Genomic DNA, 26085 nt, shown 5'->3' with positions numbered 1-26085 from the left:
GCGAATGGGAACATATGGATATGGAATTTCTTACACCATAACATTGTTCATGTACACCTTAAAAACAGAACTGGCCTAAAGGGAAAAATAAGACGTCGGTGTGACTAAAGAACAAGCTTATTTGGCATCAATTATACATCCTTCATTATTTTATATTCCTTTAAAAAACACAAAAAACAAGTTTGTTCTTTCTTCACTCTAAAAAAAGTGATCAACCTGTACAAAGTAATACTCAACAATACATTTCAAACAGTGCACTGTATACTTAAGAAAAAATACATAAACCAATATACAACTAAAACCCATAATTTCCTGTTTTTGCTTTATTTTTATTTATTTATTTATTTTCTTTTCCAATGTGTGGGGCCTACACTTTGCAATCTACCTGAGACGGAAAACACCAATCGAAACACATGAACCTGAGACATGTCAACATTGTAAGCCATAAAGTTACATCAGGAACACTGCACTACTGTACACTTTTCAAAACAAAGATGGGAGGTCCCAAAAATGAGATGCCAATTTTGAGAGCAATGGTAGGCTTTTTTTTTTTTCTTCCCCCTAAAAAGAACAACTGAAAAGACCTTTCAACGACATGCTAAATGGTTCTCACCCTTTGATGCGGTTATACTATGCTCAGAATGGGTGCTAAGGGCTCGGAATAGAGCTGCACGTTATAAAATTCATTGAGAAATGGATGTTCGTTGTGACTTTTTGTCTTGGTTAAGTGCCTAGGGATAGGAGGGGGGAAAACAAAATGCTGCTCAATATGGATTTTCTTTTACATATCAATCCGTTCCCAAAAGGCCCCCATATTGCAATGGTTCTATCAAAGGTTAAAACAAAGACAAGAAAAATAAACACACTTTCAAGTAACAAAGAGTTGATACTTTTTTTCCCCCTTAAATAAATCAGTGTAAGTTTTCCACATAATGTAACAATAGTAAAAATGCACCTTGCAAAATCCAAAATTACTCACTGAAAATGTTATATAATATATATTTATATATATATAGATCTCTTTTTTGATGCCATCTTTCCATAGGGACTGTATTCTGGAGTCGGAAGCCTTACCAAAACATATGGTAAGAGTTTTTAGTTTTCGTCCTTCGGGACTACTTCTAGATTTCCTAGACGTATCAGTGAAAATCCCCACATTGCTTTAAAAAAATGCAAATGGTAACTTGACTCCTCTACCTTTTCCCGAGGCTCCCCATCTAAGATATGTTCAAGGTAACTTATTTTAGTAGCTATGCACTATGGCTGCCATCATGCGAGGATCAGTAATTTTTGGCAGATGGTTCTTAAGGCTGAGGAAAGAGGCCAAGGCTAGTGTATGAAAGGTAAAAAGATAAAAACACTCACATTTGAGTTTTGATTAAGTAACTGAAAATCCCTACATGCTGTTTTTCCACCTCTGCTCTGACCTTTCGAGAACTGAGATCGACAGCAGACCAGTGTGAGAACAATACCGGCCCTCCTTTTATACCTCCTGCCTTTGTCAAGCCAAATCTGAAGGAATGAAAGTTTCACACGGATTTGAGTTGGAAATCCCAGCATGACAAATATCTGTAATATACAGTACATGCAGGCCACATCCTAATGCCTTCCTAACTAAGCACAAAGAAAAAAAAAAAAAAAACAACAAAAAACCAACCCTGTTCCATCCAGTCATTCACACGCCACGCGGACTTGCTTTTACCTACAAATTAGTGAGAAGTATGGCCGATTGGGAAAGGCGGATGGAATCGTTTGGAACAGAAATAACCAGAGCAGAACTAGCTTTCCCCCCCTCCCTACTTCCCCTCCTGTGGCAACTCAAATTTGTCCACTTATATAAAAGGAACAGACCTCACCTGTCAGGTCCATTTAGGGCATTGAAAAAGGAGGAGCCCTTTCCGCCCCCAAACCTTTCTGGACAGTGTGGGGCATCTATGCTGAGCCGTCTACAGATACAGAATTAAAGACAGATTCAATCTCATTGTGACACACCTCACTTGCAGATAACCTTGTACAGTAATGTAGTTCCACAGCAAACAGAACATTTTCTGAATCACAGTCTAAGTTTCTAGTCTTCACTGCTCTACGTATTTGAAACATGGGTAGCAGCAAAGAGTCCTCATTGTTCACCCAAATCTTTACGACAACAGAGAAGAATGCATTATGGACACACTAAATTCTGAACTATGAAATCTAAACTGTGCTGGTTCTCCTTTTATGGAACTGAACTTTAAAGAGAAAGCAGTTTCTTCAAAAAAGAACAACAACAAAAAAAGAAAAAACAATAACAAAATAAGGGGAAAAAAAGATTCTAAGGAATCCCAGCAGGCAAATTCCAAAATGGGAGATTTTAGAAAAAAAAAAAAAATCCAAAATTTTTTTGGAGAAAAATAAATGCGCACAAAGGAAAAAGAAGAAAAAAAAAAAAAAAAGGAACGCAACCAACAAACAAAAAACAAGGCACAGAATTTCTGCAGTCTACTCAAACTAAAGCCAAGCATCCAAGTTTGACTTGGTAGGAAGAAGTAAAACTTAAAAACAAACGAAAAAGAAAAACAATAACAACAACAAAAAAAACCCAACCAACCAACAACAACAAAAAAAAGAGGTGTCACAGCAGAGTGTACTTTCAAAGAACATTTTTTTTTACACAGCAAATCCCAATCCTTCCCAGTCTCGCACCTTTCCACCCATTCATAAAAAAACACACGAATTTCTCGCAAGTTCCAACATCACTGTCTCTTTATCATCTAAATAGGGCCAGTTGGACACCTCATTGAAACAAAAAGGCTGATCTAGATGAAGTACTCTTTCTTTTCTTCGGAGTTGTTCTGTCCTCCTTCTGCATTGATTATAGCTGTGTCTGCGTCTGCTGCGTCATCGGCTCCTTTGGCTTCATGAGTGAAGTATGTACCTGAAAGATGAAGGGGTAAATCACCGTGACTGTCTGATGGCCTCTGTGCAAAGCGGTACCGAGATGGCAACTTGCTTTATGGCCATCATCAGCCGAAGTGGTGTGCAGGCAGCAGAGGGGAAAAAAACAATTGGAAGGAGAGAGCGAGGTGGGTGAGACAAATGGGCATCCGGGGGTTCCAAAGGCACCACTCCAACTGAACCGCTGCGATATAATTCAGCAAATGAGACATTAGAGCAGTGATTATGACCAGAGGGTGTCGGCAGAAGAAGACGTGAGTGGGAGCTAAAAATGCAGAAAGCTGGAGAGCTGCTGACTGATGTGTGAATAGTCAACGCCAGGACCAATGACCAGAGATGTGCGCGCACATGGTTGAAGACCAAAGCAAGGAAGAGCAATTAGCCAATTAATGAATTAGGGCCCTGATGATGTTCTACTGTCGCCTCAGCTCGTTTATCGGCCCCCCCCCCACCTCCTGTCTGTGGGAGTCCTGGCTGCCTTGTGCGTCAGCGGGGGCCCGCACGGGCACGTCTGACCGTCTTCTGCCTCCCGCTTCAGCGTGGGGTTCCCGATCGAGAAGCAGCTGGTTAACATAACTCCTGGGATCAAGACTTTGGGTCTGTCTTAAGGGACAAGTGAGTCTTGCTCAAGGTGTGACTCTAGCCCGGACCCGGATTCATGGATTCGCTAATTGACACAGCCACTGGAGAATGACGACACACAGGATGCTCCAAGGGGGAAACACTCTCATCGGCAGGTCCCAGCCGTTTACGGGAGTTTACGGAGAGAGATGAGGGCTGCCCCTCAGCAGGACATCTAGGTAGCGCTCGTCCTGCCTACCATCACCCAACAGCCCTCCTCCCGTGATACAGTATATTCTTGAAGATTCTTAAGGAGAAAAAAAGGGTGATACAGTGGTGGTATTTTCAGGTTTTCGTCCGTGACAAATCTGAGCAGGCAGGCGGTCAAATGTCCCCCTTCTGTCCCTTTCTTTCCTCTGGCCCCTCGTTCTCCACAGCTGCTGACTCGACTCACCCCTGCTCTCTGGCCTCCCCTCCCAGGTTCTATCAAGCCAAGAGGCTGGGCGTTCTCGGCTCAGCGGGCTGCCTCCTGGGCAGGGCAGAGGGTTCCCAAACACAGAGACAGTGCTCAAGGTGGTTTCAAGTACCTTGGGCCTCCATTGCTGGGCTCAGGGGGCCTTCCCCAAACCCCAATTCTACGATCCAGTGGTATGTAAGCGGCTGCGGTTAATGCTATAGGAAAACCCCACAAGCTCACTGCACAGAGCTGGAGAAAAACAGCGGAGAGAGATGGGGCCGACAAAGAGAGGGAGAATAAATTACCAAGAGCGGGGGAAGAGGACCAGAGCAGCATGGAGGCACAGAGGAGGAGCGTTGGAAAAGATGATTGCCCATCCAGGCTGCACAGCTGATAAGTGTGATGATTAATGGCAATTTAAATCAATTGCACTGATAATTTTTTAAAAAATACATATTTATGTGGCTTTTAAAGCACATCAAAGCAAGGAGGTATTCTAGCCGCTGTGACCATCCTCCCCGGAGCTTGGGACCAGGCAGCACTGCGTGTCCACCTGCTTCCCAAAAAGCAGCAGAGGGTTCGGGCACGTTCTTCCCATGTCGATTGCTTTGGGGTTCACGCCCCACCTCTCACACCCCGGCCCCTATTTTTACAATTTTTGCTCCAGGCCCAATTACGGAGTGCAGAATCACACGTCTAGAAAGCTTTTAGAGAAAAATCCAAATCAAGAAGCGCTCATCAGCCCTCGGAGTCCTCATCAGCAGCTGCTAAGATTTTTGTTTTTTTTCCTCTCCCAGTTTCGGGAAACCTCGGTCAGGCTGTGTGACCACATAATCGAAACCGCCCATGGAAGAAAACCTTGTCCAGTCCCCAGAGGTAGGGGCGGTGGTGGCGGGAGACCTTCTGCCTGCCAGAGCACCTTGCTTACCTTTATGTCTGGCAAAATAGCGGCCCAGAATGATGAGCAAACACAGCATGGCGAACACGACCACGGCCACGACGCCGCCGATCACGGCGTGATCCACCGCTCGGATGGCGCCCTCCTCGCCCGCTCGAGAATCTGTCGGAATCAGAAAAGGGAGAGGGCTGTAGAGCTCGTGGCAAGACACCAGCAGCCCTGGCCACACTGCCTCCGGATCGGAGGTCACCTTCTTTTCTAATGGAGGAGTCAGAGCGACAAGCCAGGTGGATCCGGTGACACCAAGGGCACACACTGACCTGTCCAGTGCCGGACTGATCTGTTCTCCCCGCAAGGCAATTTTGTGATACACAGCGGAGGAGCACTAAGGGACCAGGGAGCGAAGAAACAGTCTGTCTGATGCTGGCCTGGTCTTAGCGTTCCCTCCGTCTGTGTCCTGCTGCAGATCCCAACCAGGAGGCCCACCTAGCTACTCCAGGGCACTGGGGGTGGCACCCTCGGGCCCTGGAGGGGAGGCGGCGGGAGCTTTCAATAGCTGCCCAGCGACTTCTTCCCCACCAGGCACGAGCATAGGGAAAGGAGCTCACAAGCCACAGCCGCCTCGAGATAAAACAAGGCTTATAAAACTAAAGACAGGTGACATGCTTGCTACATTCAGGATGTACGAGGGAGTAAGCCTCCTTCGAAAACCTAAAAACCTATTTCAAAAAACAGACAGCAAGGAATAATTGTCCATTGCCACAGACGGGTTTCCTTTTATTTATTTAACACTTCACGAGGCAATTAATTTTCCTTTATAAGCATCACTCCCTCAGGGCGTCTTCTTCCGACGGAGGAATGACACGTTTGGCTGGGGAACAACTCCAAAATGAACCCAGAATGAGCTATGGCGATGCGGAATGGATGTATGGCAGTGTAAACAATTTTAATTTAGGAATGTGGCTACATCACCCCTTGCTGAAGTCCTAATGGCACCCGAGATTTATAATGTAGTAAAAAACAATTATTCTCCCGTTGATTAATACATTAACATTTTGGAGTGGAAGCTAAACCATTGTCTTTTTTTTTATTGAGTCAAGTACGACACCTCCATTAAAATGATTTACTAGCTGTACCTTACAATTTAAGCACAGCAGCAACAGAAACGGTAAAAATCTTTTAACTTTACATGATTTGTGAAGTCATATGTGAAGGATTTACCATTTAAATCTTTCAGTACAAGAAGCACATGGCCCTATAAATCTGTCCCCTTGCAGTTGCTGGACGCCTGAGAGAAATGCATTTCACCAGGAAGACGGAGAGTGCAAATTCAAGTCAATTTTTAAGAAAGATTTATCTCTGTCTCTCTCCAAAGAACAGAGCAAATCTCTGAAGCCTCCACCTCTAATAATATTTGAAGTTTATCGATCAAGTGTACAGATCCGTGACAGCTAAAGGTAATGGTGCTCTTTTGAGCCGAAACCTGATACAACGCTTTCAGCAGGAGGGCGTGATTTACACTTTCTATCGATATTTCCAATTCTGCTCTGAGATTAAGTACTGAAGGATGTGGGGAAAGAACTGGTGACCGAGGGTTCCACGAAAAGTGCTTTAATTAAAAGAGTTTAAATTAAAAAAAAAAATGAAGTAGTTAAAGTGTTTCATTAAGTTACCTTTCCGAGGACCAAAAAAGCCCAAAAATCCCAACCCAAACAGAAATGCCAGATCGGAGGCAGCAGCAGGTCGCCCAGGACAACAGGATGATGGGAGTTTAATTGGAGAAGGGAGATGGGTTGGAGGCAGAGTGCACTGCAGCCAATTAGCCCGCTCCGTGATGTGCGAGCCCCTCCAGCAACCTGTCTAATAAGCTCAACTTGAAACGTGGTGGAGACGAATCGCCCTCCTCGGCCAAAATTGTTGCCTACTGCGGAGTAGTTGCCTCTGTGTCCTGAAAGTCATCTCGTCGGGGCAGAGTGGAAACTTCTTCTTTTAGAGACAACACAGCTTGTGGGAGGGGGGCGCTCCCCCTGGGGTGGGGGGCCCTTGACACAGGGTATCTGTCGGAGGAGAGCAATTCACACCCTGGAGACTCTCGCCCAATTGCACAGAGTCAGCATCGCTGGTGGGAAGAGGGAGCAACAGAAAAGCCAGGAAGTTGTGTTTTCCTTAGGGAGCTGTCAAAATGGGGGATCTTGTAGGAATGAAAACAAACTAATCTCCAACTGCCATGAGCTGCAGACCTACTGAAAAAATAGAGGAGTCTTTCAACGGACTCCCTGGGTCTTAGGCTTGGAGAGGGAAAACAGCCATACTAGCCACGGAGGAGAGGGGAAAGTGAGGGGTGGTTGCTGAGAGCAGCCTGGGGAGACTGAGAGCAGACAGAAACTTTAAGAGGCCGTCCCGGTTCCAGGCACAGACCTAAATAACCTGTCTCGTGGCCGCTGTTCAAAGACTGCCTCCTCCATGCCTAGGCACAGGAACATTCTAGAAGCCTGAGAAAGCCAGAGACAGAGAAGCTGTTATCCACAAAACACCTCATGGGCTGCGTATCTGCGAGATTCATTTCCTTAGCCCGAACTCTTCATTGGATCTTTGCTCCCCATGAACTTCGGGCTCAATGGGGTCAGTGGTGCCTAGTCACCCCCGTACCTTGCGCACATTCAGTACTTGGGTTCTAGTGACCTTCCCCGCCCGAAAGGGTAATCTCTCCCACTATCCCGTGATACTCACTTGATAAGAAAGTTTACTACCACCTGTTAATCACCCAGACATTTTTCCTGCCTTCAGTTACCGCAGAGGGATACAGAAAGCAACTGAGGTTTCCTTTAAGGGAACACGGCCGTCTGTGAGCCCCTCACCACCTCTCTGCACCCCAGCCCGGGTTCATCATCCTCTGTGAAGAGCAACATGTTTTCTTGCCTCAGCTCACTCCTCCCTTGTTTCCATGTGGGGGCTGTTGGGAGAGTTTGCAGAGCGTTTTCGACTGGCCTCTGCTGGGAGGTGATCAGGGTGAAAGCTGGTTACTGTGAGGGCAGAAGGGCCTGCACCTGTGGGCTGGGGCCTCGCTCAGGGCGAGGAGCAGCAGCACGACTGTACACCACGAGGCAGTGGGCAAGTGGCTGGAGGCTGCAGGAGGAGCGTGGCTCTGACAAGTCCCGCAGTGGCCCACCCTTTCCTGTTCTGCTCCCCAAGGGAGAGCTCCAGCCCGCGTATTAAGAAAGTAACTTTCACCATCATTCAAAGGTCCTGCTCCTCTTAGGGTGCAGACCTTTTCACTTTGAGGTGCCACCAACGTCCCTGGGGAGGTATCCTCCCTTTTTCTGAATCACGCAGAGAAGGAAACCAAAGAGCCAGACTCCACAGCTGCCCCCGGCTTCTACCCTGAAAGGACACGTGGGCAAGGAAAGCACTTAGAAACATGCCTCGTCCTTAGGCGAGTAAACAGCTCTTGGGTTCAGAAGGTCTTTTTTCTTGTGCTTTTAAGAAACGAAGTAACAGGGGCACCTGGGTGGCTCAGTGGGTTAATCCTCTGCCTTCGGCTCGGGTCATGATCTCAGGGTCCTGGGATCGAGCCCCACATCAGGCTCTCTGCTCGGCAGGGGGCCTGCTTCCTCCTCTCTGCCTACTTGTGATCTCTGTCTGTCAAATAAATAAATAAAATCTTAAAAAAAAAAGAAACGAAGTAACAGGTGTCCCTAAGAGTGTTCCCATTTCTGGGACTATCTGGGCCCTATCATCCGGTGGAGGAAACGCCATGTTTCTCCTTGGTGTGTGCTGCTGGCATCAAAGTTATCCCAGCCTTGATCTCGGCACGTTTGGGTGGAGCGACGAGTGTCACCCCCAATACCCTCACGTGCGATGTTGAGTACCTCTGGCCCGGTGGTGCCATGGTTCCGGCTTTCCGGGGCGCTCTGTGGGCACTGGGAAGAGGGGCCGTGCGGGCTCCCGGTTGTGGCACAGTCCTGCCTGCCTGGACTGTCCCCTCTTGCACCCCTGTCCGAGGTTCTAAGTGTGACATACGTACGTATCTTTAAGGACAGATCAATCATGAGCTATTTAGTATTCGCGAGTTGGCTTTTCTTTGGGCAAAAAGCTGGAATAACTGGGCTCCAGGTGAGAGTTTCCGAGCTGTGCGCAGAATGTTAAGTTGGCGACTACCGCCTTGGGCCAGAGCTGGCACCACCCTGGGCTCGCGTCAGCATCTTAGAAACTGCAGGGACAAAAACATTTCAAAGGGACTCCCAAGAGGGCAGCCCCCAGTTGCTCGGCCCTCTTCACCTTGGGCCAGGTGACCCGGCTCCCTCCATTCCTCAACATGCAACATCAAGGGGCCAGTTCTAAAGGCAGGGGTTCCCGAGGGCCTGCCAAGAAAAGTGATTGCTAGGGCCAAGTTCAGGCTCCTTCCCCCACCCCCAGGGAACTCCTTCCTCTCTGCTCGCTTTCCCTCCTCAGACGACTTGCCAGAACCATCCTGGTGGGACAAAGTGGGGCCACCACTTCACCCCCTGGCACGGGGCGTCTCACAGAAACCGCCAGGGGAATGCCTTCATCCTGGATGTGTGATAAGACTAGAAGGCTCGGCTGACAGAGGCAGGGATTCATGGCTTGTGTGTCCCGGACCAGCTCCTGGCAGAGAGGGACTCTGGCAGAGGACATCACCGGGCAGAAGGCTCACGGCTACCGTGGCCTGCCCACCGTGCAGCCCGGGCTGGGCCTTTTGCCAAAAGGACACCAAGCTCCCGACCTCTAAGAAGCTGAAGTGTGACCCGGTTAAAACATAAATGCACAGAGCAAACATACGGCAGAGGGCACGACAGCCACCCCGTGTTGGCGTACCTTCCCATTTTCAAAAATCCCTGGCTCAGGCTATCTACGTCCTCCGGGAGAGCTGGGGCTCCTCTTACACCCATCTGTTTCTTCTTCCCCTAGGCCACAGACCACCTCAGGTCTCACCTTAGAAATTAGTATTCAATACATGGTGGGGGTTCTAATGCTACTGGTCTGCTTCCGTCTTGAGCAATTCCTATGCTCAACCCTTCTGCCATTTCCATACCCAACGAACAGCTGGAAAAAAGTGGAGACTCTTGACTTTTTGCAACAGTTCTGTCCCTTGGTTTGGTTTGAGCCTTTGTCCTGGGCTGAGGGTTTGCCGGACAAGTCCGTTTAATTAAAAAACTCTCAGCATCCGTGTTTCTAATGGAAATGCTGCCTCCAGCTTCCTAGGCCCGTAGGCATCAGTCTGTCTTAGAGGACGCTTAATGATGTCATTTGCTACTTCTCACGAGGGAGAAAGAAAAAGCCTGCTGGTGGGGATTTCCAAATCGGAAGCAAAGCCAAAATCTGACCTCCAAGACAAAACAAAACTAAACAAAACAAACAAACAAAACGTGGCACCACCTGAAAACTGTAGCTCTGCATTCCCATTCCCCTACTGTAGCTCCCTGTATGGCAACACAAATAAGTGTGCGTTTTAAAGACCACAACTTTATTACCGAAGGGGAACACACTGAATGACATGCACTGACAAAATGCCACATTATTTGCTAATCCTAATATGTTATTCTTCCTTAAGATTTGCTTTTCTCAGCACCAATTCAATTATAGATGCTACAAATCCTTCTGACATTTAATTCTCTCTTGTCAGAGAGTAGTAAATGTATACAGTACATGCACAGCTTTCCCATTAAGATGTTAATATATATCGGAGCACACTAGCCTCTACGTAACATAACCTTTCTGTTCTATCTTCTTAGAAAGGGGAAGGGAAGGAATAAATGCAAGGCAGGAAAATCACGACGCTCCCAGAGAGCATCTTGCTCGGAAAGCTAGTACTACCCTTCAGCTGCACTGAATTCTAGCAACGTTAACCGTGGCTCTGAGAGCATTTCAAAGGAACCACGTTAAGCTTACTTAAAGGAAAACTGCAGTCAGCATCCTCCTCCTGCCACCGAGAGCTCGGTAAGCATTCATTTAAAATGAGAAGTTCTGCACGCAGGCTTCGGGCTGTACATGGTCACTGCTCAGTGATGAGGACTTGGGCTCTCGCAGGTGGTCACTGCCTACAGATGCGCCTCCAGACACGGGCCCAGACGGGAGCCGAAGAAGAGTTAGATCTCCTCGCCCGTATGGCCCACGGGATAGTGGTCGGATCTGGGGTCAAACAGGGCTTTGTTCCTCTGCTCTGTGACTGCAGGCGGGGGGAATCAGCCTCTCGGAGCCACAGAGCACAGCCATGCCCTCCCAGGGTCGTGTCTGCGAGGCCAGCATGTGGAATGGGAGAATGCCTCTCTGGGCCAGGGCTTGGCATATCATGGACACGCAGTAAGTGTCTGTCACAGTTAAATCTACAATAGGAGAGCCTGAGGGGGGCTTTCTTCCAGGTTTTTAATATTATGGATGCCAGGCCAATACTTATCGGCTCTCTGGGAGTAAGGGCTGCACGGACACACAACTGTACACTCGGCACTGCTCTCGGACTGTGAGACGGCCATAAACCCTTGCTGAGTTGAAGTCGCCAGGTCCTTTTCCATTTCTGCAGAAGGGCACTGGGGCTGTGGATAGCCCAGCTGCCCTGTGGGGTCAAGGCTGAAGGCCACCTGGGCCAGGTCATGACCCAGGTGTCCCATCTGAGCATGTAGACTGGAAGTATTTATTGTCAGCTAAATACTGAGAACAAATATTTTTTATGCTGATTTTTTCCTCCCATAACTTGATTTAGTTATTTTACCCAACAGCAGAAATGCCTTAATGAGCCCGAAGGGGTCCTCCCAAACACTCCGTATCCCCAGAGGCCAGGAGGCATACTCAGGAGTCCACTCCACTCATCTCATAATAAGGACTTCAAAGTGAGAGTGCCTTTTCCCTTGGAAGCCACAGGAAGGCACGGGAGGATGGAACCAGAGTTCTCCTTCAAAGAGTGCACAGCTGAGAAAGAGGACAGCGTCGTAAAGTATTTCCAAACATTCATTTCCCACTAGAATCTCTTTCTGGAGAAAGATGCTCCTGTGGACCTCAGGCATTTGGGGGTGTGAGGAAGATGGATTAATGAGTATGGTGACGTCACCCCAAGGCAGTGTCCAACCTGTGGAACTGGAATTCACATTTCTTGGCATAGCCTGGCGCCTCACTAGTTTGGAGGAAATGTTCCTGTTTGATGGCCTCCTTCCTCCCCACGAGGGAAACAGTAGCATGTTGGATTATGGGAAGATCAGCAATTCAATGACCTTCAAACTCCCATCCTGGGAGCGCTGTGGCCAAGCTGCCACAAGACCTGAGGCGAGCTTCTGTCTATTGCCTAAAATCAGGAACTCTAGGGGCACCTGGGTGGCTCAGTGGTTTAGGCTGCTGCCTTTGGCTTGGGTCATGATCTCAGGGTCCTGGGGTCGAGCCCCGCATCAGGCTCCCTGCTCCGCAGGAAGCCTGCTTCCCTCTCTCTCTCTCTCTCTGCCTGCCTCTCTGCCTGCTTGTGATCTCTCTCTGTCAAATAAATAAATAAAATCTTTAAAAAAAAAAAAAACAACTAAAATCAGGAACTCTACACGTTTTAAATTTTGTGACCCCAAACTTTCCCATAGCCTATAGGATCATCTCAGTGGGAAACTGATCCCAGAATTTCAGACAGTGTTGGACAATGGCACCGAAATCATCTGAGGCAATGGCCTTCTTCGAAGGAGAAAAAGGTTGAGTTGATGCCAGAAGAGATCTTTTTCCAGGTCATTCAGCACGTGGTTCTGCCCCTGATGGGCTCCAGAGAGGCTAGCTTTCCCCTCCTCATTCCCTGGACGCACACACTGAATTGAAAGGGGTCTAAGAGGGAAAGGATTCCCGAGAAGAGCCCAGAAACAGAGGAAGCGTGGCGTTCACGGTGGAGGGAAAACTCTTAAACTAGTCTCTGTTTCCTGCAGAGGTCCGAAGACCTGCAGAGGTCCGAAGACCCGCACATTCAAATTCTGACTCTGCCTCTTGAATAAATCATTCAACCTGGGTTTTTCCGCTCAGGAAAACGCTCCCAGGGCTGGCTCCCTCGCCCTGTCCCAGTGGCCTTCTGTGGGGAGCTTTTGCCCTAAACTGGCTTCTGTCTCTTCCTGGTCCCAGTCACTCGTGCCCACTCTACCCGCTTTAATTTTTTCTACAACATTTGTCCCTGTCCGCCATTATCTCGTTGTCGTGAGCCTGGCTTCCCCACTAGAAAGTAGCTATGAGTGCGGGGGCCAGCGGTGTGATCGCCACAGCACTCTTGGTCGGTGTTGTTCACGCTGCATGCCTGGTGCCCAGCCCAGGGTCTAGCACATACAGGAGCTCCAACAGCGGTGCCCAGTGAAGAGCAAATGAGATCATCTGTGAAAGACTTTTCTAAGCTGAAAAGAACTGTATACAAGCTAAATACCACTACACTTGATTTACAAGCCATACTTAGAACTTGTCTACACAGCCCAGCTGGTTTTTCTTTATCATCGTTATTGCGAGTCAGTGAGGGCAAGGAGGACTGCCCCCCCACCCTCAATGTTCTGTCTATTGAGTTTTTCCACACACATTTCCAGCAAGTTCAGCCGACTCTGAGGACCTTCACAAGGACCAGATGGTCACAGAGCCCGCCCCCCACCCCAGAGCTGACCATCGGGATCCAAAGGGCTTGATGTGCTTCTATTATCCACATTTAGACTGTATTGTGAACCGCTGTCTCCTTCAGAAATCATTCAGGGGATGCCAGCTGGCCCACCCAGAATCTTCTATCATGCCTGGCACGGATTATCAGAGCCATTTAGGGTTTGCCCTCTGCCCACACTCTTCTACAGATTGTGAGGGAGATGTGGGATTTTTCTAGATCGCTTTCTCATTTGTAGAGCAAGAGTTGAAAACATGTTTGGGGGAAGCATGACAGCTCTGGAATTTCTCGTCAGTGCCTCCGCTTCAGAAGCACAAGACTGATGGACTGCTCTGATAGTGCCCGAGGGCCATTCTCTGGCACAATGTGTATTTACCAAGGCACTCGGCTGAAGAGTCCCCAAAGACCTTTCCATTGCTGAAAGGAGGGAGGCAGTGCAGACATTTTTAAAAAAGTTTTAAAACAAAATCGAAGGATAAATATGCTTAAAGCTATTCTATTCCACACGGGCGGCAATAACCACCAGCTGTCACCAGGAAGCAGCAGATGTAATTGATAAAACAATTCAAAACTCTTATGGGCCCATCGTCAATAACGTTAACACCCAAAAAAGTAAATGAAAGGGTTCAAAGTAGGACTGGAAGAGCTCTCCAGGTCTGCCAATTATTAAATCACCGAACTACACACAAGCATAATTTTTTTAATGCAGATTAAAGAGGAGGATCAGCTGGGCAACTTGCTCTGCTGGGTGAGGACGGAGTGCCATATGTTGCTTATGAAACTGTCATTAGCTCAGGTAGCAGCGGTGAATGGGGGGAGTGGGCAGAAGAGAGACCTTCGCTATTTCTAAGGAAATGCAGGATATAGCATCTATCGGTAATAAGGAAAGGCTGAAATTTCCACCCAGATGGAAAAGGGAATGGATGGTAATATTATTCATTACCACAGTTTAGCATGAAATGCGCAACACCTACTCTAATTTATTGATGGACTGCTTAAGACGGGTGTTAACCTGTTTGTCTTGTATTATAATTGAATTCAGTCTCTAGGCTACAGAAATTTGAGAAGTTCATCCTTTCTCAATCAATATGCTCCCCTTCAGTGACCCATTTCAAGACAGCTTCATAAAAAATAATGTATTTTGTTTTAATAAATTTAAACACTATGACAGCTGCTCAATTTTTATTGGTTGTTTTTTTTTTTTTTTTTCCTCCCCCTTCGGATGTCTCTTTGCTGCTGAGGGAAGCCAAGCTCACAATCAATAGTAATTGATTAATCAGCATCCCCTTTGAACAAAGGTGCTAATCAGTTTTTGATTAGTTCATCAAACCAGATGCAAAGGCAGCCCGAGCCCGGCCTGATAGATCATCAGTGTTCTACATGACTTATGGCTCCCAAGCAACCCAGGACTGTGGCGTCCGCAGAGGGGCTGGGGGTGGGGGAACGACATAATTATTCATTTAACTGAATTATTAGGAGCACAAACAGTTGTTGGTTTACTGCTCCTGACTCCGGTGTGATGGATAGAACTGCAGCAAGACCGCATCTGACTTGGTGCAGGACTTAGAGACCCGGAGTGGTTCCTTAACTGATGATGCTTGCGGAACGGGTGGATGGCCGATGTGGTCCCGCTTTCCTAACGAGGAGAAAAATTCCCTTTGCCCATCTCGGTGACACTCAGGTGACGATGCCACCAAGAGGGGTCAGGCCCGTGAGGACTCAGTCCTTTCTTGGGATCCTTGAGAAGTTCCCCTTGCCAGGGCCGTGGGGTCACCTGTGCTCTTTAGGGTCAGGACATGACCCGAGAGCAGATTGCTTACAGATAGCATTACATTCCAGGCAAGGAGCAGGACTTATCTCTTCTTTTAAGCGGGGTAATGTTTTTTGCAATTTCTCTAAATACCCCACCCATATGGGCAAAAATGAAACCCTCCCTTGATGGGCTGGCTGTCTCTCTAATCTTCCAGTTATTTATCTGAATTCACTAGGATTTGGAACTTATTCATCCAACAAGTATCAACTGAGTGCCTGCTACACGACAGGCATGCGGCAGTGAACAAACCCAACACGGCCTCTTGGAGCTTCCACTCGGTGGGAAAATCTGACAGCTAAGCTCAAGCTGGGACATGCTACGTCGAAAAATAAAGGCACCCGCCCTGTTTTCTAGGTTTGATGGAAGCTCCTAAGAGGCGAAAACTCTGCACTTGGAAAGACTAGGTGGCTCTGATTTTCTCGCTGGGTGAAACCCGCAGTCAGGGACCATCACCTCGCAATTAACTATTCAAGGGAGCGCAAGTGAAGTCTCTTCAACAAGGGGCAATATGGACCCCTTCCTTCCAAAGGCTTGAGTCAGCATCTGTAGCCCTCTGCCTTGGTGCCTCCATCACCGTGATGAGGAGGAAGGGGGCTTCCTTACTGATTTATTAGGGATTAACCGATCGAAATGCTGAAGGGGCTGTAGCTGGTTGGCAGGGAAGCCCCAGAACATCACGGTAGCTCATGTAACTGTTTAGCTCTGACCATTTTGAATCTCCTCCTGCACCCCCCCCACCCCTTTTAGGATATGCTTCTTATTCTGGATTAGTAACACCTAAATCCTGGAATCAAGCATGAAACCTACTTTTGCAAGAGCTCAGTGTGCTGTGAAAAAGGTCTGAGGTGGATAATTAGTTTACATCATGGTGTGTGACAAAACAATGGCCCCCCCCTTCCTCCCTGCCCCCTCCCCTCCCCCCTGCCTCTAAGATCGTTATGACGTGGCTTTTCTAGTCTATTCTACAGAAGTAGATGGTCAATAGGAATTTTTTTTCTTTTTAAAAGGAAGATCTTCTCTCATAATCCAACATCTTTAAACTGCTTGGAATGCAAAACATTTCTCTCGAACCGTTATACAGCCAGAGCATAGAAAGTATTTTACGCCACGGAAAACAGTGGCTTTCGTACAATCCAACGATGAGCTGCCCTCCCTTGCACAGACCCCCTCAGTCCCCGTCGGAAATATACATGCCACTAGCACCAGAAAAAGAAGGGGGCGAGGAGGAAGAGAGTGTTAATAAAAATTTGTTTTCCTTTTATCTCAAAATCCACAATTGCTAATTAACTGCCCGGGAAACCAAATGGCCATTTTGTAGAAGTGGACAGAGCACGCACAGGTTGGACACCGCAGTGCCTTACCTAATGACTAGCCCTTACCTGAGAGGTCCTCACTGTCCAGTTCTTCTGCGGAATTGGGCAACTGAGTAAGGCCTTACAAGTAAAAACAAATCGTTTTTCTTTTCATTCCTCAAGGGACATAAACAAAACACTTCAGAACTGAGGATGAATTTCTTAAAAAAAAAAAAACATGAGCCAAATCTCTTGCTATCTTTCTCTTTTTTGGATAGCTTGAATGCATTAATCCATAAGTACATTTCTCCAATCATTTCATTTTGTTATTGATACACAATCAAGGCAGAAAGATTCCTCAGTCTCCGCTTTCAAAGCACATGAAACATGAAGGTGAATGTTTAAAATCACTCATTCATAACAGCATGCAAAAAGAAAAAAAAAATAAAGCCTGATTGTTAACCGTCAATGCTCTGACATGGCCCTTGAATACAAATACAGTTAGAGGTTACATACTGCTGTATGTAAGTTTTATTTCACATTTTCCCGTAAATTGAAATCCTTTGCCAATACTGACAAATACATTTCATTATCAATTTATGACGATCTTGGATCACTTATTTCAAAATGGTACAGCATCTGCTAACTACAGATTGCAGGTTATGTCTTCATCAGAAAATCTGATTCGCAAAATGACTTTTTAAAAAGGAGAATTTAAAAAAAAAAATCAGTGGTATGCCTGAAAAATGAAACCCTCAAAGCTGAGAAAGCAGTTAGGCCAGGAGCTAATCTGGGGCGGGGGGGGGGGGGGGGAGGGCTTGAATGGTCCACACCGAGCCACCAGCAACGTTGGCCAGCTGGGCCAGCTCTCAGCTAGCTCTGATCTGAATCAAAGGAGGGGGAGTGGGAGGTAGATAAACAACAGGAGGCTTGGCTAGGGGTGGGATTCCATTTCCTCATGCTTTACTTGCTCCTTTGAGGAAGATCATGAGCCACCAAGATACGAGACAATCTAAGGAGGCCTCCATTCATTGTTCCTTGACGTTCTGCTCAAAGTCCAGTCTGATGGCTCTGGGTCTGCTTCTCTAATGGGATTTGTCACTCTGGAAGAATATTTGTGGGCCTATGAAACCGCAAGGACGTTGGGGAGAGGGGCGGGTCTTTAGTTTTCATCCTTCCCTTCTCTATAGCCAAGCACGGAGTATAGTCTCAGCAAGCATTTGCTGAATGAATGATGTGGGAGTAATGCTCAGTGAACTACCAACCAGAGCATGAAACGAATGCTCTGGAAACAAGCAATGTCAAACTGATTGCACTGGTTTAAAAAACAAAATACAAAAAACAACCCAAAGTAACAGAAATAATCATGTAGAAATGGTCAATAAAAGCTTGGGTTTTGTAAGTCGTTTTATAAAGAAGCCAAGTGAATGTTGATAGCCAGGCTGGCGGTGTGAAAGGCGGCCATCGTGTCAGCTCTTGGAGGAAGAATCTCCATTGTGAACCATGGGTGCCAATATTCAAGGGCAGGTGCCAATTAGAAATGGGAGGGTTTGAGTCTACGGATCTTCCCAAACTATAGATTTAGGCAACAAAAGGAAAAGTAATGAGTAAGGCACTCAATTATAGAGGCAACTGAGTAGGGATGCTATCCGTCTGTCCTGAAATCTGATTGGCCGAAAGTGTTCCTATTTTTAATTAGCTTTATCCATTGTATAAAGACTGATGAATACAATTATTTGAATAATTGTTATAAATGGGCAACATAAAGTACTTCTCTGTAGTTAATTATGAATTTGCAGTTCTCAGAAGGCTAATCCCTCACTTCTACGTGGCCCAATGAATATCAAGGCTTTCTACCTACGTGCTTGGCACCCACTGAACCATATTAAACAAGGATGTTTCAAGTAGGCGGCTTTACTGCTGAATGCCTGCTTCCGTGGGGAGGGCATGAGAAAGCTAGTTTTAGAAAATAAAGACAAATATGTTCATGAGATATCACGGATATGCAAAGTTTCCCATTAAAAAGCAACGGACAGTTGATACACACCTCATTAAAGATGAAACTGTCATTTTTAATGGCATAAATTTTAAAATACACCAAATCACCTGGAATCTACTGCTCAGATTACATCGGAAAGTGGGAAGCCGTTTCGATTAGTGGCATTAAATTTGTTTTTGCGCTACTGTTGTATTTTATGAGTCTACAGTGCTCGGCCATGGTTGGATAATTTTTGAATAAGTGTAATTGGAAGAGTGTACTGAGGCACTGAGGGTAGAAGGGAGGACAAGCAAAATTTACCTCCTAGAATTGCTTTGACTGAGGTAGTTCTCTTTCATGTTCAAACTCATACACCTCTTATTTTCTCAAAGAAACAAAGATGCACTTTATGAGGCAGACGGTGTTTTCCAAAAGGAAACTTCACCATTTAACGATACATGGGAAATCCCTTAGTTTTTCTCTTTAAACTTCCGTATCATCTGTTGAAGACCCTTCTTGTCACTTCTAATTAAAATGTATCCAATAAACTTCTTTAAACTTGGTTAAACAAGTGAAAAGTTTAACTATTGGCCCATGTGGGACTTTTTTTTTTTTTTGAGCAATTAATTCTGAGCATGATAATTTCATGCATGCACGGTAGACCTGCGTTGCACTTGTTCCTGGTCTAGGATGGGCTGCACATCCCCTGGGCCTCCTCAGTGCCTCTGAGGTTGTCACCTCTCCTTTCCAACAGACGTCGCTGGCTTCTAAAAGTGGTGTGAGGTAGCAATCTTAAACCAGGCTAAGGAAAACCTCAAACATTAGAAACAGCAAGAAATCCTAGAGATAGTTAAATAAAGTCAAGGTCAAGCAAAATTTCAATGTTTGTGGGTTTGGTTCATTAGGGTTTCTTTCTTTCTTTTTTTTTTTTTTTTCAGAAAATGTCATAAAAGAACGATTAAAGAAAACCTCAAAGGAAACCAAAATGTAGCCCCCTGGCTCCAGTACCATTCCCAGTAGGAAAAAGTAGGCGATGGTCTCTTTCTTACCTAAGCGGCATACATCTGATCACTTGGCCATATTATGGAAACTGTTACTTCCATCACCAGCCATAAGAGTTCAGACGCCCCCGGTAGTTTTAATCTAAAAGCTCAGTCATCCTGTTCTTCCTGCTTTGTCAGCTTTTGTGGAGAGTTTGTCCCTTCTTCCCATGAGCAGAAATTTGGTTCACGCCGTTAAACAGTAGCACATTGTTTCCAAACGGCATATCAAGGCTGAAACACAATCTTCAGGTCCTGCAGCCATTCGTAAACCTCTTTAGCTTTGTTCTTGAGTAGAACACACAATGTCTGCAGAGTCCCTCGACTGAATGACAGCCTTTGAATGCCACTGTTGTGTACTCATACAGAGAGATGTGCAGAGAGGTTCATACACAGATGGCGGACATAGCGGTTGTAATAATGCGCACTGCTGGCTATTTGCCTTTTGGATGGGCTGCAGAAGGAGCCCGCAATTGAACAGAAAGTTAAGATAGGAATTTCATGTGCTTTTAGGATTCTAGTAAGGCTTGCACTACTTATAAAATTTTAGAAGTCGGGGAAAGGGAGCTTTGGGGGGTGGGGGTGGGGTGGAGGGTGGCGACCTGAGGGCAGTGGACTAGGGTGTGAGAGTGTATCTAGCACAGGCCAAAGATTTTGCCACTGAAACTGAAAGTAAAAAGTAGTTTCAGGGGGTTCCCAGTTTGAGTCTTACCAGAGTTATATACTGAATTAAAGACTACTGAAAAACTCATTTGGGATATGTAAATTCATGAGCTCATCAGCCTCTGATAGATCAAGAGGTGGAAAGCAAAAGGATAGGTAGCCTGGAAAATCATAAAATGGGAAGAGGAGAGGGGAGAGGGAGTGGGGGGGAGGGAGGGAGAAGCTCCGACCCAGAGGAAGCCAGCTGACTGCAGTGCAGCAAAAGCACAAGCACTATTCCAGACCATGGGCATGCGGTCACCCCAAACCTCACACAGGGGAGGTGGGTGGGGGAAGGGAGAGGGTACACACAGGGCTGAGAAAGAACAAGGCACAAGACACAGAGAAGCGCCCACATTTGAACAAACAAAAACTATCACGCGTACCCACACGTCAATAATCATAGGAAGGACGACACCATCCGTGCTTTAAGTCACTCATGCATTTCCGCCATTAGTTTCAGACCACGTAGGACCAGGATTTGGCAGAGCGTTTTTTGCATTGCTCGACATGCACGCATGACACAGGATTCTTCCTGACCAGGCCTTAAGGATGAGCTCCAAAAACACAAGTGCTCAAGATCCTTATTCAAAGAGAATCCCTTCGGTCACCCTAGTCTAAAAGATCCCCTTCTTACACTCGCTTTTACGTCTACCATCAATTAGATCCTGAAAAACACATTGTGACTGATTGTTGTTTGTTTTCTTTTTGGAGAAAATCCATTTGATTTTGAGTCATGCCCATGCACTTCTAACCTTCCAAGACATGCTTGTTCCAATCAGATATTGGTAAGAACAAATGACCAACATACGTCAACAACTCGTATACGTCTTACGTACTCTAGCAACACAAGCTTGAATAAAGTATTTTAATGAGTCTTCAAAGGGAAAGCTTTTTTTTTTTACAAATTATTTTTTTCATTTTTATAGAAAAAAGGAGAACTATAGAAGGAACTCCAGAATGAATCCTTTTAAGACCAATAAAGTGGTCATGACAGGCTGACCTAATACGTCTTGTCATTTGAGTTGCCAAGTCCTCCAACCGCGCCATTTTTCTAGGCCCAGATCTCTCTCATGAACATCTCAAGGTCATTCTCAAGTGGATGTCAGTCAAAAGGTTGCTGCACTGAAGAAGCTGGGGTTTAGTCATAATTCACTTGAAGACAATCTGGTTCCAGATAGGGTCCCTGCTTTAAAGTTTCCACCATACCCTATCACCTTTTTTACCCTGACGACTGACCTGAAGACCATTTCCCCTCCATCAAGGAAGATTCTAGATACTCCTTTGGCTTTCATTAAAGCTGTTTGCTGGGGGCGGTAGGACCTCTTTGTGAGGACACTATGAGGGTATCAGACAAGTTAGGAGAATGTGTTTATATGTGTATTACATAGGGGACCATCCTGGGTTATCACTTCTGTCCTCCTGCTGGTAAGGAATAGCATGTGTGGATGTGTGGGAGGGGGGAGGAGAGAACTCTTTTTCTTCCTCCCCAACATTCTTGGCTGCCAGCCAGTGAACAACATCCTGGTGGTATATGGCTGTCCCTGAAATAATAAGGCAGTGGTTGCTTCTCTGTTCTCTGCCCCAGGAATGCTAGAAAGCCTAATTCCAAGTGTCTCTTCGTTACACCACAAAAGAGAGATCACCGTCACTTTCTCTTTCCAGGAAGAAAGATCTGACCAAAAACCGTGTCCTAGACCACGATGGGGCCCTAGGTTAACTTCTCATTTCTCAGATCAGGGAACATATTTCCTACTTGGAATACCTCAGCCAACTCTAAGACTTACATCCATCAGAGTCACGTAAGTACATGGATTTTATCGAAGGGACCTAGCAAATACAACTCTGGAGTCTTAGGAGATAAATGATCAATATTTCTTCAAAGATCTCACAGAATTCAAGAATCTTATGGTTACATTTGACCCTGGAGTCAATTATAGGAAGCTCAGAACTTAAAGCATCTTAAAAAGAATAGAACAAAATCTCTTGAACGGCATTAAAATAGCCTTAAAGCTCTGCGACTAATCGATAAAAGTCAGGAAGTGCTCAATTAATGATGAAACCTACAAATAACTAAGCTTAATGGAGTGCAGTGCCTGAGCTGTAGCAAGCACTATGGGGCATTACCTTAGAAAGTGGAGGTTTTATACCTAATTGATTTCTCATGATTGCCAGTGTATTTGGCCCTTTACCTTTTCCTTCTGTGCCCAGTGACAGGAAAGGGCCAGGTGGAGGCGCAAGGGGTGTGGGGATGAAAATAATGCTTCACACCCAAGTTCATTTTGCTCTCTTGGAATTCCTCATCAGAAAGTCCAAATGGGGACTGGTGGCAGGGGGCCAAGCATCACGGCCTGACCTTCGGGGACAGCTCACATAGGATGGGTTTCACTTAGCGATTTCCAACTGCCAAGTCCTCAAATGGAGGTCTGTTTTAAGGAAGTCAGTCTGTGCTAGGAAGAAATGTTTTGCTATAAGGCTTGGCTGATCACCCCATCGCTTAAATGGTGGAGTCCAACCCTGTACAATGTGCTAAGTGATTTCAATAGGCCTTTTACCAAAAAATCCCCTTGAACTCAACACCCCTTCTCCAAGCACAGTATCACTAAGGTAAGAGTTAGGGAATGAAGTCATATACAGATGAAACATGATTCTAATTTCCCGACTAAAGAGACACAGAAAAGTTAATGGGCCTCTTCCAACCTAGTCAGTCAGAGAGGAAATAGAAAAAGATGTCCCGATGGCTGTTTTGTTTTTTTCTTTTTTAGTCACTTTTTGTTTACAACCTTAACCAACTTTGTAGTATTTTGCCTACGAGATACCCACACACAAATGATCTTTTCAGTCCCACTTAATGCTGTTAAAATTTACATCTGGTGTCCCTCCTGGCTTGGAGAGGCTTCCTGCCCAGTGCTAGCTAGCATAAGCCTGCGTGCACACATGGAGATTAAGAGTGAACTGGCTCGGGTTTGCAGAGGGAGCTATGATGGGGAACATAATTAAGAGAAGAGTGATGCCCTCCCCCGCCACCACCTCATGAATTTAAACAGGACTACCCTTCTGTCCTTACCTGTCCTTCACGGCCTCAACTACTGAGTGTCTCTTCCAAATGTACCTGGGACTCTAGCCTATAAACGAAGAAAGCAACTGGGCCTTTAATCCAAAGGCCATGATTTTTAGGTCAATATTCATTTTTGAAATCCCTCGTGTTTTGGGGTCTGGTGGCACTCTATCCATAAGGGCCACCTGTGGCAGGGTCTCCCACACCCTGGCCTGACTGTCACTGGCCTCCCTCCAGACGGCAACCATGGGCTCCTGAACTCACAACAGAAATGACAAGACTCGACATCCTTCCAAGCCTTCAAAATTACAGTCTATGTATGAGATCAGTCTACTAGAAATACGATTTCCCTTGAAGACTGCATTTCTCTTTTTCCCAGGCTTGCCTTGCCTCTCAGCAGCGCTGAGAAAGTAGATAAACAGTAATGTGATACCAACCGTGAACTGCGGGCTCTGTCGTCGCTGCCGTGTCTACAGACGGGAACAGAGGATTGGAGGAAGGGAGGAAACAGGAGGAACGGCATGCAAAAAAAGGGAAAATGGAAAAAAATGGAACAGATAATATATGAGCAAGCTTTCAAAGAACATCGCGTGACAAGCAATAATAAATGAAAAGCAAAAAGCATTTGAAGTGAGTTGCACTGTTTTAAGACATGCCTTCAGCTCAAAGCTGCGAGCCAGTGAGGAAAACAGTCAATTCTGTGGTTCTGGGGGTCTTGCCAGGACACATCTACTTGCTAGTCCATAGTCGGGGGAACATGCAAAGTGAGGGGAAACACCAGCGCAGACTCGGTGGCTCTGAACACATAAAGGCTCAGGACTGGGGTGGAAAAGCTCAGTCGGCAGGCTGGTGGAGCAAGGGATTCATACATTCAAACATTGCCTTTGTCTGAAGCCAGCCCACGCAGGCGCCCGGGCTTTGTGACTGCCCATTAGGCATCAGTGAAACAATCACACTTTGAGGATCCTCTACGGCTTACGCTCAGATGCCTGTACATGAACACGTGAGCTCAAGTTTTCCATCCCGCGTTATTATTTTGGCAGCGTTCAGCTGGAAAGTTCCACGGACTGGGAGGCCATGGGAATGAACATATTAACAGTTTCCCGATAAAGTTTCTGTTCACAATCCCCCACCCCTACCCCCAACCCCCTCTCCTGGCCACCAGGAATCCTTTCTTCACTTTGCAGCACTCTCTGGGTTACAACCTAAGAGCAGAAGACCACCATGGACACACCCGAGTCCGCACAATTGGCCAAACACCACTTCCGATCGTGTGACTTCCCACAAATGACAGTATCCAGCCATCCCTTGGCTCCCAGGGCAGCACCATGTTTGCTGTGGGGAGCTGCAGGGAGTCCCCCGCCTTTGTGGCCGCCTTCGCGTTGCCAGATGCACTTGCTGTGGAAGAAACCGTGGTCTCTTTCTTCCTCCATTTCCGATGCTGTCCAAGTTTCCTCCTCCTTCTGCTGTGCTTCGAACCAGGCGTGCTGTTCTGGCTCCTCTTCACAGGGAATGGCTCAAGGGGCTCAAGAAATTTTCTGTTTATTTTTGGCTAGAGGGAAAGTGGGATAAATATCTAACAAAATGCACGATGACATTCTTTTTCCAGTTGTCTTTTTTTTTTTTTTAAACACCACTCCTGTGGCCAGCTTCATTCCAAAGTTAACCCATCTGGCCATGCTTTCGTGTTCGAGTCTACACCTCTCCAGTATGTTTCTTTCCACTATCCCCATCTGGCCAGGGAGGGCTGGTGACATGAACTCGTCATCTCTGGCTGGGCTGGCATTCTTGGTTGAAACTGCAAGTAGTTACCTGTTCCCTACCACCCACCCTTAACACAGCTATTTAAGCTGGTAATTATTTTCATGAGTTCTAGAGACTCCAAAAGACTCTTCCGGACTCGACACAGGCAATGTTTAAATGCAATGGAATGCCACACTTTTTCCTTTTTTTTTTTCCTGGTCAAACGAGCCTGGTGCTTCTGATGTGCAAATCAGGACACATGAATTCACACCGGTGTTCCCCCTCAGTTGGCATGCTTTCCTCAGGACCCTATAACCATCAAAACAATCGCAGCCCTTCTAAGGAGCCAAGATTAACCAGCAGTCTGAGAAGCCACTGCAGCTTTAACATAACTTATAGCTGAGTTTCTGAAGGATTGATGAAGGAAAGAAAAACATAAAATACACTGCATAAGAACACAATACTTACTTACAAGTCAAGTCTGTATGCATAAAATAGCAGTAAAAAACAATACCAAAAATTGTACAGTTGAAACATCACTACACGGGATCGTCATGACACAGCTGACACATCTCCTTACTTGAAACATCCAAGCCAAGTGTTAGTTTCAGGTGCTTTCAGCTTAAGGGGCAAGATCAAATGCACATTTGTACAGAAACATTTATATACATGCTAACACATTTTATGGATAAGCACTGGCTCCTTTACAAAATAAAAAAAAGTAATAAATACTTTGGTTATTTTTATAGTAGCACTTCTCATAGGCTGTAATCTTAGCAGGTCAATAAGTAGCATAAACATCAAAGAGAGGAGGTGGAGTAAAACCTAGAGGTTAGAGTCCTCAAAACTCGTATCTTAGCATGAACTGATGACTGCTCCTTTTACCGTCTTCCTACATCACTGTGCTGTCCACTTTATCATGAAACTAAGTTAAGTGACCCTAGGTGTCGGCTTCTTTGTGGGCACTAGAAAATGAATGAGCCCAGTCCACAGTGCAGCTTGCT

The 26085-nt window shown here is 46.1% G+C and overlaps 1 protein-coding gene across 7 annotated transcripts in view; it reads right to left on the bottom strand.

Moving 5' to 3' along the window:
• Positions 1-2199: 2199 nt before the first annotated feature.
• CADM1 (cell adhesion molecule 1) overlaps positions 2200-26085 on the bottom strand; it is a 322952-nt gene continuing 299066 nt past the window's right edge. For 2 of the 7 annotated variants that reach the window (XM_059416660.1, XM_059416669.1), the window contains 4 exons: positions 23776-23808; positions 16648-16701; positions 4881-5012; positions 2200-2914 (listed from right to left, as the gene is read on the bottom strand). In XM_059416660.1, the coding sequence (XP_059272643.1) occupies positions 2796-2914; positions 4881-5012; positions 16648-16701; positions 23776-23808 (338 nt within the window). In that variant the 3' untranslated portion in view covers positions 2200-2795. Of the gene's footprint in view, positions 2915-4880; positions 5013-16647; positions 16702-23775; positions 23809-25549; positions 25563-26085 lie in introns of all 7 variants that reach the window. The other 5 variants (XM_059416661.1, XM_059416675.1, XM_059416664.1 and 2 more) reach the window with 3 other exon arrangements.

Source organism: Mustela nigripes, chromosome 1 (assembly GCF_022355385.1).
Source record: "Mustela nigripes isolate SB6536 chromosome 1, MUSNIG.SB6536, whole genome shotgun sequence".
In the NCBI taxonomy this organism is placed as follows: domain Eukaryota; kingdom Metazoa; phylum Chordata; class Mammalia; order Carnivora; family Mustelidae; genus Mustela; species Mustela nigripes.
This window is presented reverse-complemented; position numbering and strand designations above follow the sequence as displayed.